Source organism: Pteropus alecto, unplaced genomic scaffold, assembly GCF_000325575.1.
Source record: "Pteropus alecto unplaced genomic scaffold, ASM32557v1 scaffold65, whole genome shotgun sequence".
Lineage (NCBI taxonomy): Eukaryota > Metazoa > Chordata > Mammalia > Chiroptera > Pteropodidae > Pteropus > Pteropus alecto.
In genome coordinates, this window is record NW_006439191.1 from 3,599,199 (window position 1) to 3,618,126 (window position 18,928).

The window sequence follows — 18,928 nt, forward strand, 5'->3', positions numbered from 1 at the left end:
TATAGCTTCTGAATAAGACCTAAAAATATATGGTAGTTATATAACAAACAGACTCTTTGAAGATCCCTCCCATGACCACACCCCAACATCTGATACCACTCAAACTTCCAGTGTAAAAATGAGAGGATTTAAGACATAGATTGGAAAAAGGAATAGATTGTCAGAAAATTGCTAGATAATTTTTTAAAAGTCTCTCACTGCAAGATGCCGCTTTCTAAATCCATTAAGCTTCACACTATTTCCTGTGAAACAGATAGAAAACAAATACGTTAGATATGTGGGTCGCCACAGAGAAAAGAATCTTGATAGCATTCATCATCGTCATGAATTCCACACAAGGTTATTCTGTTTATATGAAGTCTATGGAGAGCAAAAGGAATCATTGCTGATTGGGCTAGGAAAACCATTATCTTCAGAGTGTCAGACTCTTCTGGTAATCTCAAAATCTTTGCAGTCATAAAGACATTCGACCAAATTCTAGGGAGAAAAAAAAATCTTTTATAGGTATAGACAGTAGGGCAAAATCTAGAAATTTTTCAAGCATACAGTAGTAAAACAACCTTTAGGAACAAAGGAAGGAAATAAAGAAAAAAAAAAAACAGAAAATATGTATTGATGCCTTTACGTGGTATGCCTATTGTGGATCTAGAGGATACTTTTTGTTAGGCAGCTAGGAACAAATATAGTATATATTATATTATATACTAATTCAAATTTCAATGTCATTTAAAATATGGAGAAAAATCAGAAACCAGGTAGGATGATTTTTAAGCTATGACTCATTTTTAATTTAACAGAATTAAATGCCCTGTTTGTTATCATTATATAAGAGTAAATGCTGAGGTCCTGGGATAAGATAATAATGAAGAAATAGGAATCAGCAAGGATCATAGTGTATAGGAGAATTTAACTAATGAAACATCACAGATTTTTTTTTTTTTTTTTTAAATTTTAGCAACACCCAATTCAAGACTACAATGCATATAATTACAGATAACTTCAGAATCATGCTGACCTCGGAAAGTATGCTCAAAACCTGCTAGGAATTTTTTTTGTTGGTTTGTCTGTTTCTTTTTTTGTGACCTACCTAGAAGTTCTGGGGTTACAGAACAATTTCACTGTTCATATTCTTCAGGACTCACACATTTATTCATTTTAAAAATATATATATTCATTCATTAACCACTCACTCTCCCATTTAATTGAATGACAGTATGAATTCTACAGACAGAATAGCTGAATAAATCCCACCTACACTGATCATTAGCACTGATACCTGGACAAATTAAATACTCAACATCTCCATGATTTAGGTTCATCATCCATAGAATGAAGATTATATTGATTTGTTATAAGGATCAAACTAGTTGATATTTGAAAAGCTCTTAGCGCAATGCTGAGCATGAAAAAAAAAGTTCTATAAAGATTAGTTATCCTTATTTTAAGTATAGTTATCAAGCACTTATTGTATCCCAAGAAGCCACTTATTTATCCTCCAATCTCTCCACCAGAGCTCAGTACATGATAGGAGCTCAGTAAATGCTAATTGAAATAAAATGAACCTAACTCAGCATGAGCAGAATTGATGATGTTGTAGCAATCAGAAACTGCAGCAATCCCAGACTTTCTAAAATTAGATAAGTGGTTGCAACTATGACTTGGATGCTGGAACAGTTTTGAAAAATTTCACAGGAATCCCCAATAGGCTTTTATCTTTCAGCATCCTCGTATTTCTTCTGCCTCTGAGTAGCACAGTAACAGCTCTTTAATAAGCAGAAAGAAGACACAAAACCCTCTTTGGAAATAGCTTATTTTTTATTAGGGACACACACTTCCTCTTTTATTTTGTAATAATTCTGTATATTGCACTTCCTGTTCTCCAAAGTACCAAGATCACAGTACAGCTGATCCAGAAAATTCCATCAGTGTAACTAACAGGTAAAGCTTTTTTGGCAGAATCTCTTCATCTTTGAAATGCCTGCAGTACTGAACATGGAACGCATGCTATATTCACATGGCGACACTCAAAAAATATTTGTTGTATGTTTCTGTTGAATTTGTGAAATATCCCTTTAGAAGGGAAAAATTCTTCCTAAACTATGTGTAGATTGACTCCCATTGAATTTGTTTTATAGTATACCTGACAACCCTTCTGTAGAGAAAGTGTGTTCTCCGTTTATTGAGTGAATAAGAATTCATTAATTCTCAAAATTATTTTTAAATTAATCATCATTGTCTGAATTCAAAGAAAAACTGGATTGGTTTTCTTGTATTTGATAACAAAACTGGGGAATAAAGTAAGAAATGTTTAGTTGAGATTAGAATATGTACATGGTTTATGAGCTTTCTAGATTTTTGTTTTATTTTAATTAATGTATTTAATTAACTTTATTTAATTAAAGAGAGCATGAGAGGAAAATCCAGAAGAATATGAACGGTGAAATTGATTCTGTAACCCTAGGAATTCTTGGTGGACCATGAAAAAAGAAATAGACAAACCAACAAAAAGAATTCCTGGCAGGTTTCATTCATACTTTCCTAGGCTAGTATGATTCTGAAGTTATCTGTAACTACATGAAAATTAGTCTTGAATTGTGAGTTGTTAAAATTTAAAATTAATTTAATTTATAAATTGAGGAAAAAGTACAGAGATTTTCATATATTTCCTCCCTCTACACATCACAGCCTCCCCCATTATCAACATATCCCAGCAGAGTGGTACATTTGTTACAATTGATGAACGTACATTGACACATCCTAATGACACAAAGTCCATAGTTTACCTTATAATTCACTCGCTGTTGTACATTATATGTGTTTGGACAAATGTATAACGACATATTCATTATTGTGGTATCATTCAGTGTATTGTCAGTGCCCTAAAAATTTGTGTTCTTCATCTCTCCTCCTCTGCCTCCCCCACAACCACTGACAAGCACTGATCTTTTTACTGTCTCAACATTTTAAAAACGATACTGTAAATATTATATTAAATTAACTGAAAGAAAAAATTACATTGCGCTGCTCTCATATTCTAAAATTCGTCCATCTACCTGTCAACAGACTATAACCAGCCATTGTTAGATGTTACATGTCTTTTCCGATTTCTTTTTGCATTCCCAGGAATAGAGTGGAATTCCTGTTAGGAAAATATCTTCCTATTTTCCTTTTCTCTACCTATTTGTACCTACTTCCTCTTTCAGCATGTCATGTAGCAGAAAAAGGCAGGCAAGCAGAGCCACAAGAGCTCAGATTCTGGAGCCACATGACCCCGGGTTTGTGTCCCAGCTCTCTACCTATTGAGTGTATGATCTTACTCAGATTAACTATGTCTCTAACGGTTTCACCATCTGTAAAATGGAGATGATAATATCATTTATGTTATATGGCCGTTGTGAAGATTAAACAAATTGATATATTTAAGGTGCTTACAACAACCTAGTACATAGTAAGGGCTATATAAATGTTAACTTTATTAATTATGCCCGGAACTACAGGATGAGGCAGATAAATAGAGGACTTAAGAGCAAGCTCTAAGGTAGAAAATCAATTTGAGGATAGAAATAAGCCAGGATCCCCTTACCTTTTGCCAAAGAAGTTCGTTATTAAAGAGGAAACCAAATCAAAGGTAGAAAAGGGCAGATTAGTTAGACCTAAACTATGACACAATAATCTGTTTATTAGAATTTATGAAAACTCACTGAACCTGAGATGAAGCCTGGGCTTTCTCATGAATGCAGGTATCTCTACCCATTATCACTAGAAAGTTGTTGGGAAAAGTGGTTGGTAGAACATTCCAAAATTCTCTTTTCCCAATTTTAGGGAATAAAAATAGTTTTATGGATCTCAAACTTCAACAACCTTTTTATAAAGTGATCGGTTTCAATTTTTGCCTAGATTGTTATCATTAATTATGGATACCAAAATTATGAGGTCTGAGTGTTCTTGACGTGCCTTTTATCTCTTCAACAAAGCACTTTTTCATGACTAAAGAGGATAAGAGACAGTTTGATCTTCCCCTTCTTAAATTATAGCAATTTTTAATTTGTTGGAAAAATGAGAACCTTAGGAAAGGTCATCTTCAAAATAAACCTTTCATTGACTTAAATATTTGCAGTTTTGAAAAAAGAATAAGGTTAAGAAGTATGGTATAAGGAAATAAATGACCTACATACCAGTTACTGTCAATGTAACTCAGTAAAGGGAGGGCACTGCTATTAAATAATTGTGCATTTGAGGTCATTTTTATTAATAGAAATATTGACATATAAGAATTACATCAAAGGAGAGCATCTGTTTTAAGGATTTCATATTTTCTCAACAGTCGACACTATCTTGACAACTCCTAAATATGTGCTTTCATTCCTGTCTTCAACCCCAATTTCCCCTCTAATTTTCCCAGTAACCTAAAAAGTTTTCCTCTGTTTATCACATTTTTATCAAGTTCTAAATGGTTAGAAATAAGCTCTGTATATGCCATTCTTTCTATGTGTTCTCTATATCTAACCTGTTCATGGTTTCTGTGGTTTTCTCTGGTTTCTACCCCTCCTCTGTTCCTGATAGGAACCCAGTGTAGGCACTTCCCATTATAGTGCTTCTTAGCTATTCTCCCTGACTTAATTTTATTACCTTTCAAATGCATCCTGCATATTCTCCCAAGATACGTCCTCTGTAATACTTTATTGAACCATACTTCAACGAAGTTGTTCAACACTTGGAAGGTTTTTAACTTCCTACTGTATATAATGCAGCACAGATAATAGTCTCTGGAATTGAAGGATGCAATACCTCTGACTATTTCCTAGTCAATCATTTCATCACTGACTTAATGATATACAGGGCAGGCTTATCAAATTGGTGGAAACTGGAAAGGAAGTGAACAGAGAAAGGAAGAAAAACAAAACATCTCAGTAAGCTGGAATATAAATGAATATGAAAATACGACATGTTAATATTAATGTAAAGAAAAAAGATTATATTTTTCTTCTTTAACATTCTAAATCTTATATATTAAAGGTTTAATATATATTCCTCCATCGTAAAATTTGAACAATTTTTTGTCCAGGGAATTAAAGAAGACTTAGCTAGATTTAAAAAGTAATTTATTACGTAATCTATACATAAATTTATTTTATGCCACTTGTTGACAGATATTTCCCCATTCCATTGCTTAAGAGGAACTTAAAGTTTTAAGTGATCAAAACTCATGTGCCGGGCATAGAATTTATATTTCAGGGATTGCTGCTTTCCCCTCCAGCTGGATTGTAAAAGGTAGAGTTTAAATTACTTTTACATTTTAAAGTGCACTTTAAAGTGCATTAACTTCCTAACATTTCTTTCCTGAAATGCTACACTAATTTGATATTTGTCCTATATCCTTTCTCTGTCTAACCTAGAAAGAAATTTGAGTTGACCTTAATTGTATTTTCTTTACTTTTAAACTACAGTCTTCTTTGACAGTTTCTGGACTCATAAATGGAAAATTTTGTCATCTTAAAAATGATTAGATATTTTCTTTTAAATTTAAAGGATTCTCTGAAAAATATAATAATCCTGTCAAGTTTAAAATATATAACATTAGTCATTTGTGACTTATGTAAGTAGAAAAGGTTGGAGCCTGTTTTAGTTAGTGCATGAAAAATGTACTCTCACCTTCACATAACTCAAAAGGCTAAAGCAATTTAGTTTAAACTCTGAAACAAGTTCACCTTTGGGTCCAAGTTAAAGTTTGAAAAATCGCATCCAACATAGAACATGCCCAGAGAAAATTATAATCTAAAAAAGGAGATAAAAAATTTTTAATCTTTCCTTTTTTTACTTAATACATATAATTTTTACTTGATTTAAAATATTTTATTTGTCTCGATGCTTATTTTGGTAGAAATTAGTTGCCAGTTTTTAAGTTTAAAGCATCTAATTAAAATTTAAATTAAATTCAACTTATTTTAGTAATATGAGTGAAAACATTTAATTACCCTTTGTTGAATCAATAAAATTGGAAATTAAAGCAAGAAGTTTTTGGGTGTCTATAGCAATTTTTTGATATGTCCATAATTTTATTGTTGTTGTTAGAATAGGAAATTTACCAACATTGTAACTCAGAAACATAATGGAGGACTTAAAACGTCTAATGGCATAAAAATAAGTTAAGATGTTATTGCGATAAAGGCCTTAACTAATGCAGTAGCAGTAGAGATGCATATGGGTTGGGGAAGGTGGAATTTACAGTGTTGCATACTATCCAGAATAAGGTTTAGGGAAAAACTACAGAGGATGAAAGTAGATTTAAGACTAAGAGATGTGGTGGGCATGGGGTTTTCCTCAATTTGACAGGGCATGACAGAAGACTGGACTTATATGTCCAGAGATATTAAATTCAGTTTGGGACACAACAGTTATCAGGTATTCGTGAAAATTCAAATTGTAACATCTAAAAGTTAGGTGCCATTATGAGTCATAAAGTTCAAGAGAGAATCTCCGGCCTCTGAAAGTCTTAATTGTGAGTATTAAGAAGCAGTTGATCCCAAGGGACAATTTAGCAGGCAGAGATTGTGGGTCGCACGCAAGTGTAGCTTGGTTTCCCGGGCCCTCAGGAGTTGAAGAAGGGTCAGATAAATGGGCAGTTACCCTGTCCAAGGCAGAAAGCACCCCAGGGCGGAGGCGCTTTATGGAATCTTAATAGCTTAACGGAGAAACAACAGGCTCCTGCTGCTGTTTTTGAGTCCACGACTGCTCAACGCCATCTTCAGCTGCCCTCGGGTTTGCTGCTAGGGACATGTCCTCGCCGGTGAACTAGAGTCTCAGCGAGTAAACAGAGACAGAAAACATCAACTCCTGTAAGAGGAGCCAGACAGAAAAAAGAAGAGCACAGAAAACAAACAGTCTAAACCTTAAAGAAATACAGATGATAAAGTTCTTGAAAACTTGAAAAATAGAGCTCAGAGTGCTTCGCTGTTGAGAAAAATTTTAATAATTAATGGAGAATTGTTACAAATAGAAAATGAACAGAAAATGTGTCTCAAAACTGAAAAAATGGAAAGAGAGAAAAATTCACAAAAATGGAATTAAGATTGAATGTAGATGATATACCCAGCAGATAGAGCTTTTGAATATATAGAAATTTCATAAAAAGGGAAAAAAAACACAATAAAAAAATCATAATGAAATTTATAATCTATAAAAGAAAAACCATTTCAACTCAGACACCATTTTGCTATGAACTAACAAATCTGCCCAGCTTGCTTATCTGACTCCTCCACTCATAATAACTTAGTAATAGACTCTCAGAGAGACAAAGGGGTTGCTAGTAGGAGGCACAGTAATTATATCAATAAATGAAATTAATATTAATAGAGGAGGAGGGTGCAACCAATCTCAAGTAGCTGAAATGACACTTCAACATAATAGAACTGAATAATAGCTCATACGTTTTCAGCGGGTCCCAAAAATACATGGCCAGATACCCATGCACTCACTATGTCGTCAGGTAAAGACTACTTGTGTGTCAACTGAGCCAAAAAATAGATGAAATTATAACTTATTTTAAAAGGCATATTAACTATTTTTGAAAATATAGTGAATAAAATAAAAATTATTTACAAAAAAAGTCAGTCAAGGTTGATTTGTTTAGAATAAATCAATCACTTCTTTAAAAGTTTTTCCCTCGAACAATGCTAGATGAATGAGATGAATGAATAGGGATTTTTTCTGCAGTCTTTCATAGAAGGGAAAACATAAAATGGTACAGACTGAGGAATCATTTCCTCCTTCAGTGTCTTTTTTTCTATGACTTGGTGAGTATTCCTGTTTCGTGTGGCTCAGAGTTGCCACATGATCAAGGAGCACCTCCCAAGTCACTGTGATTACAGGTGGCTCCAGCACATGCAGTTTGGGACTGGACTCTGAGGGATGCTCGGGGCCACTAGAGCTCCACGAAGTCCCAGAGATACGACGGAGGCACAGAAGTCCCTGTGGCACCCTAGTCTCTGGAGGAAATAAATAGGAAGAAATAATACAAAGAAGATGAGGATGGGGCAAATGGGTAATAGAAGATGAAGACAAGAAATGCAGTGAGAGTTCACAGTGGATTTTTATTATTTTGTTTCTAAATTTTAACATTTCTAAATAGTCCAGGAAATACACAATTGCATCCTTTAAAAATTATCAAACTTTTTATTTCCATTTTGTTATGTCTCCATGAATTATTTATGATAAAGTATTATCTTACTTATAATCCTCAGGCTCTGTTTCAGCAACAAGAAAAAAAGAGGGGGGAGCAGCAGTGCATAGTGTGATTACAGTATTGCTGAGCAATTTGGCCAATAAATTGTGTTTTTTGGCTCTTAGAATTTTAATAGTACATATGTAATTCATATAGAATATGAGATTTCTCTTTCTCTTACGTAATATTTTTGTTATTGTTGCTCATTTGACGTCATTTCAGTACTGACTTTCAATGATTATCAGTTGCTAAAGAATTTGGATTTACCCTAACTTTTTTTGTGAGCAAAGCCAATTTATTTTCGGGGCTAAAAAAAAAAACAACAGCAGAACTGCTTTTGTAATGGCCAGTTGAAACAAGAAATCCACTTCTTTCTTGCTAATTACACCTGGGTCTGTCGAGTTTAGTGTGGTGTGTTTATCAGTTCTCTCAAGCACTACCAGCTCTATTGGGTAACAAATGAAAGAATATTAGTTGTCTTATTATTAAAAAGAGAACTTTATCAGAAGCTTTCGATGTGCTTATGGAATTCAGAAATATTCAATACTTATGGAACATCAAAAGGGTCTAGTAAAAAGTTTTATATTTTTAATCATAAGTAATAAAATGTGTTAATAAATAGTTCAGAATAGTAATATTAAATATGGAATTTCAGAGGAGTAATACAAAATTTTGGTAGAAGAATTTTTTTTTTAATAAAATAGGTGCTGTGAGGGATGTCATTACACACTGTACTGACTCCTGAATTAAAGGAGAAATTTTAAAATATTAATAATGGAATAGTTTCATTTAATTTTAAACACAAAAGAGACTGTGTATAACCTGGTAGGTACCCTGCTGTAGTATCCTGGTATGGCAGAGCATCGTGTGGTATGGCAGAGCATTTTCTGGCTGGCATTTTGACAGTGACAGATTGTCCTGGGGTACACGCACTCCCCGCCATGATAGATTGGCAGTGCTCTTGATTCTATGGCCCTCGTGCTGCAACATGATGATAGGCGCGTCTAGCCCAGCACTTGACATTTGTATCTGCACATATATTGGTTACTTTGTGAAATGGAAGCAAAATAGATCATCCAGTTGATACCTGTTTATATCATCTAGAGCATCAGCTCACAGGTAACTGCTTGACTGAGACTCCAGGGTGAGTACCAGGTGGGCAGGATGGGTAAATTTAGAAAAACACTGATAAAATAAATTATACATCAGCGATTAATAAAGTGAGTTGCTCTGTTCAGTGTAACTCTTTGCTCACTCATCCTGCAGCAGATATGGTTTGCAAGCTGAGTTGCACTGTGCAATTAAGGTTAGAGTCTGCAACATCTTTAGAATGTTTGGTTTAACTGTTTCCTTCTTTACTTCATCAAAGAGAGAGAAAGGACACCTCAAGCTGAAGGAATAGCTTCAAGTAATTGGATGTAGAGGTACAGAAAGGGTTTGGGGGGAAAATAGGAAAAAGCCATAGGGAATAGCCTATGCATTTTCTTTTCCAATTAAAAATCACTGTCTCCAAGGAGAGGCAATATGGGCTGAGGACGCACTCCTAATCCATTTTTTTCAATGACTTTGTTATATGAAATTTAGCCTTTCATGTAGCTCCTTCTTCTGTGTTTTCATTTATGGGATAGCTGACAACGTCATTGTTGAAAATGATTATAAAACACTGTTAGTTTTATATGATAATTTACACAAGCTCAAAAAATATAGTATTTGTATTCTAGACTTGGATTTAGAAATATTTTTTACCATTGTGTTTTAAAGTTTGTGGTCATTTTAAGTAGATCCGATAACTAAAAGTGAGATTATAATTCATAGAATAAACAATAAAAGAAAAATCATTCTAAATGTTTTACTTCTCTGCTCTCATTTCTAAAATAAATGTAATGAATACTGCTTTGGATTGCATTTATTTTTTATGTGAAGCAACAGAAAAAGGACCTCTGGCTCCTGAGTTCCCTAACATGTCATTTCTCTTGTCCAGCAGAAGTGGCAGACTGGCCCACAGTGGCAGTAACAACTGCAGTGGCTGCCTAATAACTCTTGCCAGAATGCAGACAGCGTGCCACAGCACTGGACTGGTTACAGTCTGTGTTTGTTGTTTGCGACTGCCCCGTGGCGATGAAACTGCTGCTTTCATTATTAATATTGAACACAGCAGAAAAACTCTTGTCCAACTGTAGTGGAATAAGATTCCTTTAGACTTCTTATAAGGAAGTGCACACTTACCATTTATATGACATCATTTATAGGCACCACAAATGTAGCTTTAAAAAAAAAATGTCAGTTTTATAAATGTATATACTTGTAGCGAAGAACCTAATGAAAGATTTGTTCCCCCCATACAGTTTCTTGCAATTGCTGTGATTTTAAGTTCTATATTATTTAAAACAGAAATCAAAATAGCATCCGTAGGCGTGAGCTTGTAGGTTTGGCCTCTCTGAGACCAATCAAGAGCCACGCTTTTAAATTCCATGGTAACCGTGGTTTAAGCTCAAGGGAGTCCTCATTGTATTTAGCAACCTCATTGTGACTAAATTGTGTCCAGTTTGCCTTATTCCACTTCCTACTGAATGCAGACTTTAAGAATCCGAGAGAATTTCTCTTTTCTAGTTCCATGTGTAATTTCATATTTTAACGTGGGCTCAAAGGGCATACATACTCTCAACAGGTTTGCATGGAGCTGTCTGTGGGTGGCGTACATGTGTATTATTTTGATGGAGGATAATTTATGGGGCATGCAAAAAATAGGTCAAGCATGGCAACCATGCCTAGACTCATGGGGGCAGGTACAAGTGCAAATTGCACTGAAGCAATTGCTCTCCGAGAAGACATGCTCTGTTTCGCCCCTAAATAAAATGCATGCTGTCTTCCTCAAACCTCAGTAGTTCACCTACTCTATTCTATCAACAGCGTTTCAGATGTCTTATATTTTACAATTCGTACTTGTATCGTTTATGTTGTACGTTTTGTCAATGCATATAACTTAATCTTGTTTATAATCATACTCTTTATATTCATATTTCAAGTATTACTCTTCTTCCTGTAGGAGAACCTCTAGTTTTTAAAAATACAATCCTACAATAAATGATTCTTATAATTAAAAGTATGTTATCTATTGAAATTATGGGGCATCGAACTGGGGAAAATAGTTTTCAGCATAAAGTCATTTGCATAGATAAATAATTCAACAATGGCACTATTTTGAATTTGTATTTGATTTGTTTTTGTGCTTTTTATGTGAAGATATGAGTCATCTGGGCATTGATTATACATCATGTACTATTTCAAACTTCCATTAAATGGTTGGAACGGGTTCAAGAAACATTGACAATGTCAACTATATTTTAAATCATGGTATTAATTTGTGCATAATGCACAAAGTATAATGCTTATTGTGTGGAGATGCAAGAAAATTTAGCATTGATCTACTCTTGTATTTCTCATTTCAGGATACTCAGCATTTTATAGATGAATTTGCACTTTCCCCGCAAAATATATTATAAGTAATAAAACAACTTTAAAAGTTAAAAATGTCTTCGCTACTGAAATAGATTTATTCCAATTGACTATTTTGTTTTTATATGCTTGTTTTATTAACATATGTTTGGAAATTAATTTCTTAATTAAATATTAAGCCCCAGAAATATTGCAGCAGGATAAAGAACTAAGACTATAATAAAATTGCAGATTGACATTAGGTGCTTAGTAAAATTTGAAATAAGAATTAATGGCTGGCAGAGAACAGTAAATAAATACTAAGAATATCCTTAAACTCAATATCCTCATTTGAAAGAAACAAATTATATATTTATGTAATTTCTAAATATTCAATTTATAACTAGTTGTCATACATCATATATAATTATATATCTCATATAATTATATATTATATATAGTTATATATTTAATTATAACAAATCAAGATTTTATATCGTTACAGATGTAAAGTTATGTTTTAGTATTGTATATGATATAATTATCTATAATTTTAACATATAATATATACATAATATGTATAGTTAAATATAAATTATATATATTTTAGTATCAACATTTTCTAAAGCTTTTCATTAGTTCTATGGCTTTACGCATATGCAATTGTAAATGATCCTGTAAGTGTTGGAATAGGAACCAGTGCGCTCTTTTAGGACATACTAGAAACTAACCAACACTTACATTTTACTTTTTAGAAGTCTAGTATAAAGTAATATAAGAATGCATAGGAATTTATATTTCAAAGCATTAATAAATTAATACTTGGAATAAAAGCCAGTTCATTTGGCCTTCAATCAAAGTATATTAACAAGCACATTTATAGCAATATAGATTGTTCATGAGAATGGCCCAAGATACTACACCATTCTAATTGACTTGTACATCAATCTAGACCAATTAAATGGTGCTTTATTGTAATTTTATTGCAAGAGAGAGACAGAGACAGAATGAACGGGAATGAATGAGATTGATCAGGGCAAGCAAAGTTTCAAAACCTTAGGTGTAGAGATTGGAAAGCCAGTATGATTTTTGAATGGGTATTTGATTTACGAGTGGGCAGGTTCAAGTCCCAATTTCAGCCCTCATTTCCCTTCCATGATACCAAGGTAGCTGGACAACCTACCTGGGCTCCCGGTGTCTCATTCGTATGATGAGACGGTGAGCCTAGGTGATTTCTAAAACTACTGATTGCTCTAAAACTTTATATTGACTGGGACTGCTGTATTTTCTTTCAGAGATTCTCAAAAAACTTAAATAAATTATTCTTTTGTAATAAAGATTTCTAACTAAAAATAAAATATTCATCCATTTAGTTCATTGTTATTGAATTCCTACCATATGCCAGATACTGTGTGTAGTTATGAATAGGAAGTTTACAGTTAAATAAGTAAGGGGAATGTAAACAGACATAAAGTAATTTTTGAGTTGCCAGTTCTAATTGCTTCTTAAATTAATTTTCTTCAGATAAGTCTTATTGCCATTGCTTGATTCAGCTGTTCATCGCCTCAGCAAAGGTCTTAATGTATGCCTTGGTTTAGTTTTCCCTTCACACTGTCCCCTTTGCCTCAATTCACACCCATGTGTTTACACTAGAACCTAATATGTTAGGTTCTTAGGATACTTCCGTGAATGAATAGGCACTGTCCCTGCACGTGGGGAGCTGTGTTCTAATGAGAGGTGTCAACAGTAATCATGATGAGTGAGTGGATTAGGCAGCACGTCCGAAGAAGACCAACGTGGAACAAGTAGAACAAAGGAAGGAGAAGAGGAAAGCAATGATTGGAAGAGGGAAGTGTGGGAGGCACATGTGTTTGAAATACGTGGGTCCAAGTAGCCCTCAGAGAGTGAAGTTTGAGCAAACACTTGAAGAGGAGGAGTGAGCTTAGATATATTTTGAGGGCAATCTCCCCAGGTAGAGAAACAGCAAGTCAGATTCTGAAACGAGAGGATAACTTGCATGATCAAGGAACTGCAGAGTCCGCTGTGGGTGGCTGGAGTCCATGTGAGAAAGAGGGGTGTGGGGAGCTTGGAGAGGTGACAAGGAGCCGGATAGTATGGCATTCTTTTTAGACCTACAAAGGGCTCTGGCTTTTTCCCTGCGAGATGGGAAAGTATTGTGAGGTTGTGAACAGTGGAGTGAAATGATCTGAATGATGTTTTGCAAATATTCTGATTATCAAGAAGAGAATGTGTTTTTAAAACACAAAGATTATTACAAAGCTCCTCTGTTTTAAAATATGTTTGCTTAAAAAAAAAATTATCCTTGGGATAAATTTTCTGTCTCATGTAGGTGATTAAACTCCTCCTCACCTCGTGATACTGTTGTTCCCAAGACACCCTGGAAACGCCTGTCCACAACGTGTGATTCCGTAATTAAGTGCTAAGACTGTGCACTGCACATCGTGACTTTATAGAAATGGTGAAATGTTGGAAGTGGGAATCATTACGGGATACTTTGTGTGGGTGTTTGAACATTAGCTTTCTTGAGGAGAGAGAATAACAATTTGTCAAAGGGGAGGAAGGTGGGTTGCTGGGGGAGGATGTTGTGCAAGCAAAAGAATTAGAATTAAGAATGTCCATTTGGACAGCAAGATAATCTACTGGTTGGGGAGAAGTGGGCAGATGGAAGCCACACAGAAGAATTTAGGCTTTGGTGCCACCATAAAAGGGGAAATTTGTAGATTTTTTTTAAGTGGATGAATCAAATAATAAAATCAGCTTTTAGATAGTAGCCTGGTAGACAGTTCTGATTTATTAAGAGAAAATGAACCAAAGGGGAAACAAACAAACAAACAAACAAACAAACAAACCAGTTCTCATATGAGTCAAAATGTGTTCTCTACTGAAAGGAGCATACTCTTGTCACATCTCGGGTAAAATCAGTGACCTTGTATGAGTGGTGCTTTTGACCAATGTAGGCTTCCATTATTTTCCCAGAAGATTTATGCCTGACCCAAGGGAAGAAAATTGAATTAAAGGTAAAGGCAGTTATGTATTTCCTTGTCAAGCGTATAGTATCAGTGTGTGACAACTACATTGGACTGAAAGAACTTGGTGAAGTCTGATTTATATAGTAAAGCTGATGTTTTTTTTTCATCAGGTCACAGAAACACGGACGGGTCCTCTTGGCTGCAGTAACTATGACAACCTAGATTCTGTCAGTTCTGTTCTGGTTCAGAGTCCTGAGAATAAGATTCAGTTGCAAGGTAGGTAGTTAAATTTTTAATAATTCTCTGTGAGCTCTGGATAACAATTATCCAGTTGTGACTTTGTTCTTCTTTTTTTTTTTTAAATAAGCTATGCGTATAATGCTAGGCTGTTAAAATCCTCATAAAAGGGTAATTTCTTGATTTTTAAAACTGACATAAGCATTCTAGACCAAATAAAGAAAATGTCCAAATTAACTTTAGTTCTTAAATTAAGTAATGTATAGCAATTGAAAATATATCATGATAATATTTTACTTCCATATAAAAATCATTGTTTCAATAAGGAGTAGTTTTTTTCATAGGTTTGCCTGAGCTTTGACCTTTTTCCTTATAGATTCTGTTAGAAGTTGTTACTATATTTATGGCAACATTTTAAATATAACCAAATGTGGTTGTTAAGGCTGCATTTGTCTTCTGACAAACAGAAATGCACTTGAGAATATACTAATAAAAGTTCTATATTTGTATTATTTCCACCATTATGTGACAATGGTGAAAATTTAATATCGTTTTCTATTACTATATTTTTGAAATAATTTAAGGTTTTTAAAAACAACAACTGTTATCAAATATATACTATCTCCAAAATTTTTATACACATTACTCATGCACACAGGCAGGAGAATGTTATGAATTACACCTAAACATGTACTAGTTTGAATAAATTCAGAAAAATCTTTGCGATGACACATTGTCTAAATTATGTTGACTGATTGAAGGAGTAATTTTGAATTGTCCTTTTCTAGTCTACCTTTTAATTGCATAAGGTTTAAGTCTTTTTACAATATTCAGTTTTACATAAAAAAATGCTTATATATTTCAGAAATATTGCCATTTTTTCCCTCAACTTTTCAATCTTGTAAAAAGGCAACAGCTTTGGGATATTTAAATTTATCCTAAATAATAAATAAATGTCATTCATTTTGAGTTGTATGAAAATTGTAAAGAAAGTACTTTAAAATTCTAAACTTTAAATGTTATCCAATATGCCATTATCAATTTTAAATGTAAAGCTATTGAAATATTTTCTCTAAATAGAAATATAGTCTACCAGTATTAATTGTAATTCTCTACCACTTACTCTTTTTTTAAATATATGGATTACTTTCCATCACAGTATTAACGTTCATCAAAAAGGACAGGAATGTTTATATCAAATACAGTTATTTCAATTGATTCATTATAATTAGTTAATATAGTTTACTTTTAATGTTTGTGAATCACTCGTGTTCAGATATCAGAATATTATTTTATAAACACAAAACTTTAGCCCGCAATCTGTCTTGAAATATGTATTTACACAAGGAATAAATAAAGCTACACTTCCCTTTTGTATAACTATATTTCTATTCTTTTCAATTTCTGCATCTCTATCTTTCATTTTTTTCTATTTGCCAGGCCAATATGTTAAATTGTCTATTGCAACTTTATTTGTACACCTGTAATAATACAAAGGCCTTTCCAGAGATAATCTTAGAAAATCAATATGAGGACCCTGAACTTCCCATGAACTCTTTCTTAAATTTTATCTGTATATACTCATTGCCTGAGTATCATGTCAATTCACCTTTTCAGCCTCACCTTTAATAGTAGCCTTTCCCTCTTCACTTTAAATAAGATTGCAAAGCATTTGCCAATTCTGGATCAATGTTACCATGAATAAATTCCTTTCAAGGGTATAAAAAATAATGGGTTACTCTATATGGCATTTGGAAAAACTGGTGTCTCCAAATAATCTTTTGCTAAGATACCACCATAAGTCTTTGTGTCTTTCATAATTAGTTGGTAATTGGGTGGATGGACATGGATAGATAATATATATTAGGTACGTAGGTAAATAGGTAGGTAGGTAGGTAGATAGATAGATAGATAGATAGATAGATAGATAGATAGATAGATGATAAAGGATGGACGGACAGATGGACAGAAAGATAGATGATAGATTTATGAGTGTGTGTGTGTGTGTGTGTGTGTGTGTGTGTGTGTATTGTGTTTTGATTTTGAGCACACGGTGAAGTATCAGAATCAATGTTTGGCCTTTTGGAGATCTTCGTAATTCAAATATTATTGAGAGGAGCCTGGTATTATGACAGTTTTTTTAGTATCCACCTTCTTCCAAGTGCTTTTTCTTGTAGAAGAAAATGAATTGCTCTTGAAGTAGATTTTTATAGAGCCAAGAAAGCATTAATATAAATTATTGAAGGTAACACCATTAGGCAACAAATTTAGATCAAAACTTTATGACTTAACTACCTATGTTAGAATTAACATTCAGAAATGAGATATCAAAGGACTGCACATAAAAGATTAATTATGACTGAAAATAAATGAAATTAAATGTTTTCTGGCATTGAGTTAGCTGTACTCACTTGTTTGATCTTGAGATCTGGCTTTGCTAATTAGTTTGCAGAACAGACATTTTTTCAAAAATTTAAAGAGTCATGTCTACAGCTCCAAATTATTGATGAAAATATATTTAATATATATGACAAAGAAATTTATAAGAACATATCAACAAATATATATTGAAATGAATAGTGTTCCATTTTTTAAACCTTTATGAATTTAGCAATAAAGCAAAGCACTTCTAAGTCAAAGGGCAATAGGAGTAATTAAAAACTCATTTATTAATTCTTGATAGTAACTTTTTGGTAGACATCCCAGAAATCAAGGAAGTGAATGACTCATATGACTGAGTAACAAATAGTTTTCCAGATCAGTTGGTTGCTAATGTTTTATTTCACCAAAATTGACACAACATTGGGTTATCATCACATAGAAGATTTAATGTAATTTTTAATGATGAGTCACTATGCAGTATTATTTGCTTATAATAAAAATATAATGATATTGCTTCAGAAAACTATTTTGTTTTCTATTTTGTTTGTCTATTAATATATTGGAATACATTTTCTCATAGCCTACATATATGAAAATGAAAAGTAGGGAAACAATTTATATTAAAATCGTTTATATTAATTTATATTTCTAGCAAAAACCCCCCCACAAACTAATTATCAACATGAGAAACGAAGCATTAAAGAGTACTGGTCACAAAGACCCTTTGTAGGAGAACGTAGCGTAGTCAAGCTTCAAAGACTCCAGACACATCCAAACGAGGCACTGCATGTGGGACTCTGCCTTTCTAAAAATAAAATTAAAGAGCACCGGGCAGCTGGCCATTCACTTAGTCGTTTACCTTGCTATAGTCTTCTTGATGTTTCATCAATTTTGTAAAACCATATTTATTGATGCACCAAATATCGCTGCTTCCCATTTCTTATTCTGTGGTTCCAACTGCATGTATTTTTAGAGCTTTTGGTCATGACCTGTATATCTGTATACTTTCTTCAGTGCTTTATATTCTTTGCCATTCTGTTCTGTGTTCAACATTTTTTGACACATTCAAGTTTGCTAATTATCTCTTCAGCTGTATCTAGTCTGCTTTTAAATCCATTATCTTTAACTCTAATTTATATATTTATTTGCAGAATTTCCATTTGATTATCATTTATTATTTCAAATTATCTGTCAAAATTTTTTTGTAATTTAATTTTTGATTAGGTTATTGAAATTATTGTTCATGTTTGATAGGCTCTATAGCTTTCCTTAGTATTATCTGTGCTCATTATGATTTTTTTTTATTGGATTCTAATGTTTGCAAATTTGTATAAATTATTTAAAATTCTTGATGTTTTCTTTCTATAGATAAGATTTACTTTTGTTTCCAGTAGTACCTTAATCCATTTTTAACTGAGCAGTTTTGAAAGTATGCTTTAGCCCTAAATGAAGGGCTAGTTGCTGTTGTCATTAATTTTAATTGCTTCTTGGGTATACAGCCCTCTGGATTACGACAAATTGTGAAGAATTTACTATCATTATCATAGCTGGTTCAAAACTTCAATTTTCCTTTGCTAACCGGACCAAACTCTAAGACACAAACTATGTCCAAGGCACAAGCTTTGGCTCATTCCTTAAGGATTCTTTTCTTTCCAGGTTAGCT

General features: G+C 33.3%; 1 protein-coding gene across 2 annotated transcripts in view; it reads left to right on the forward strand.

Moving 5' to 3' along the window:
- Positions 1–18,928, forward strand: part of BRINP3 (BMP/retinoic acid inducible neural specific 3) — a 245,387-nt gene that overhangs the window by 138,876 nt on the left and 87,583 nt on the right. For both annotated transcript variants that reach the window (XM_006916221.2, XM_006916222.1), the window contains one exon: positions 14,817–14,922. In XM_006916221.2, coding sequence (XP_006916283.1) covers positions 14,817–14,922 — 106 coding nt within the window. The remainder of the gene's footprint in view (positions 1–14,816; positions 14,923–18,928) is intronic.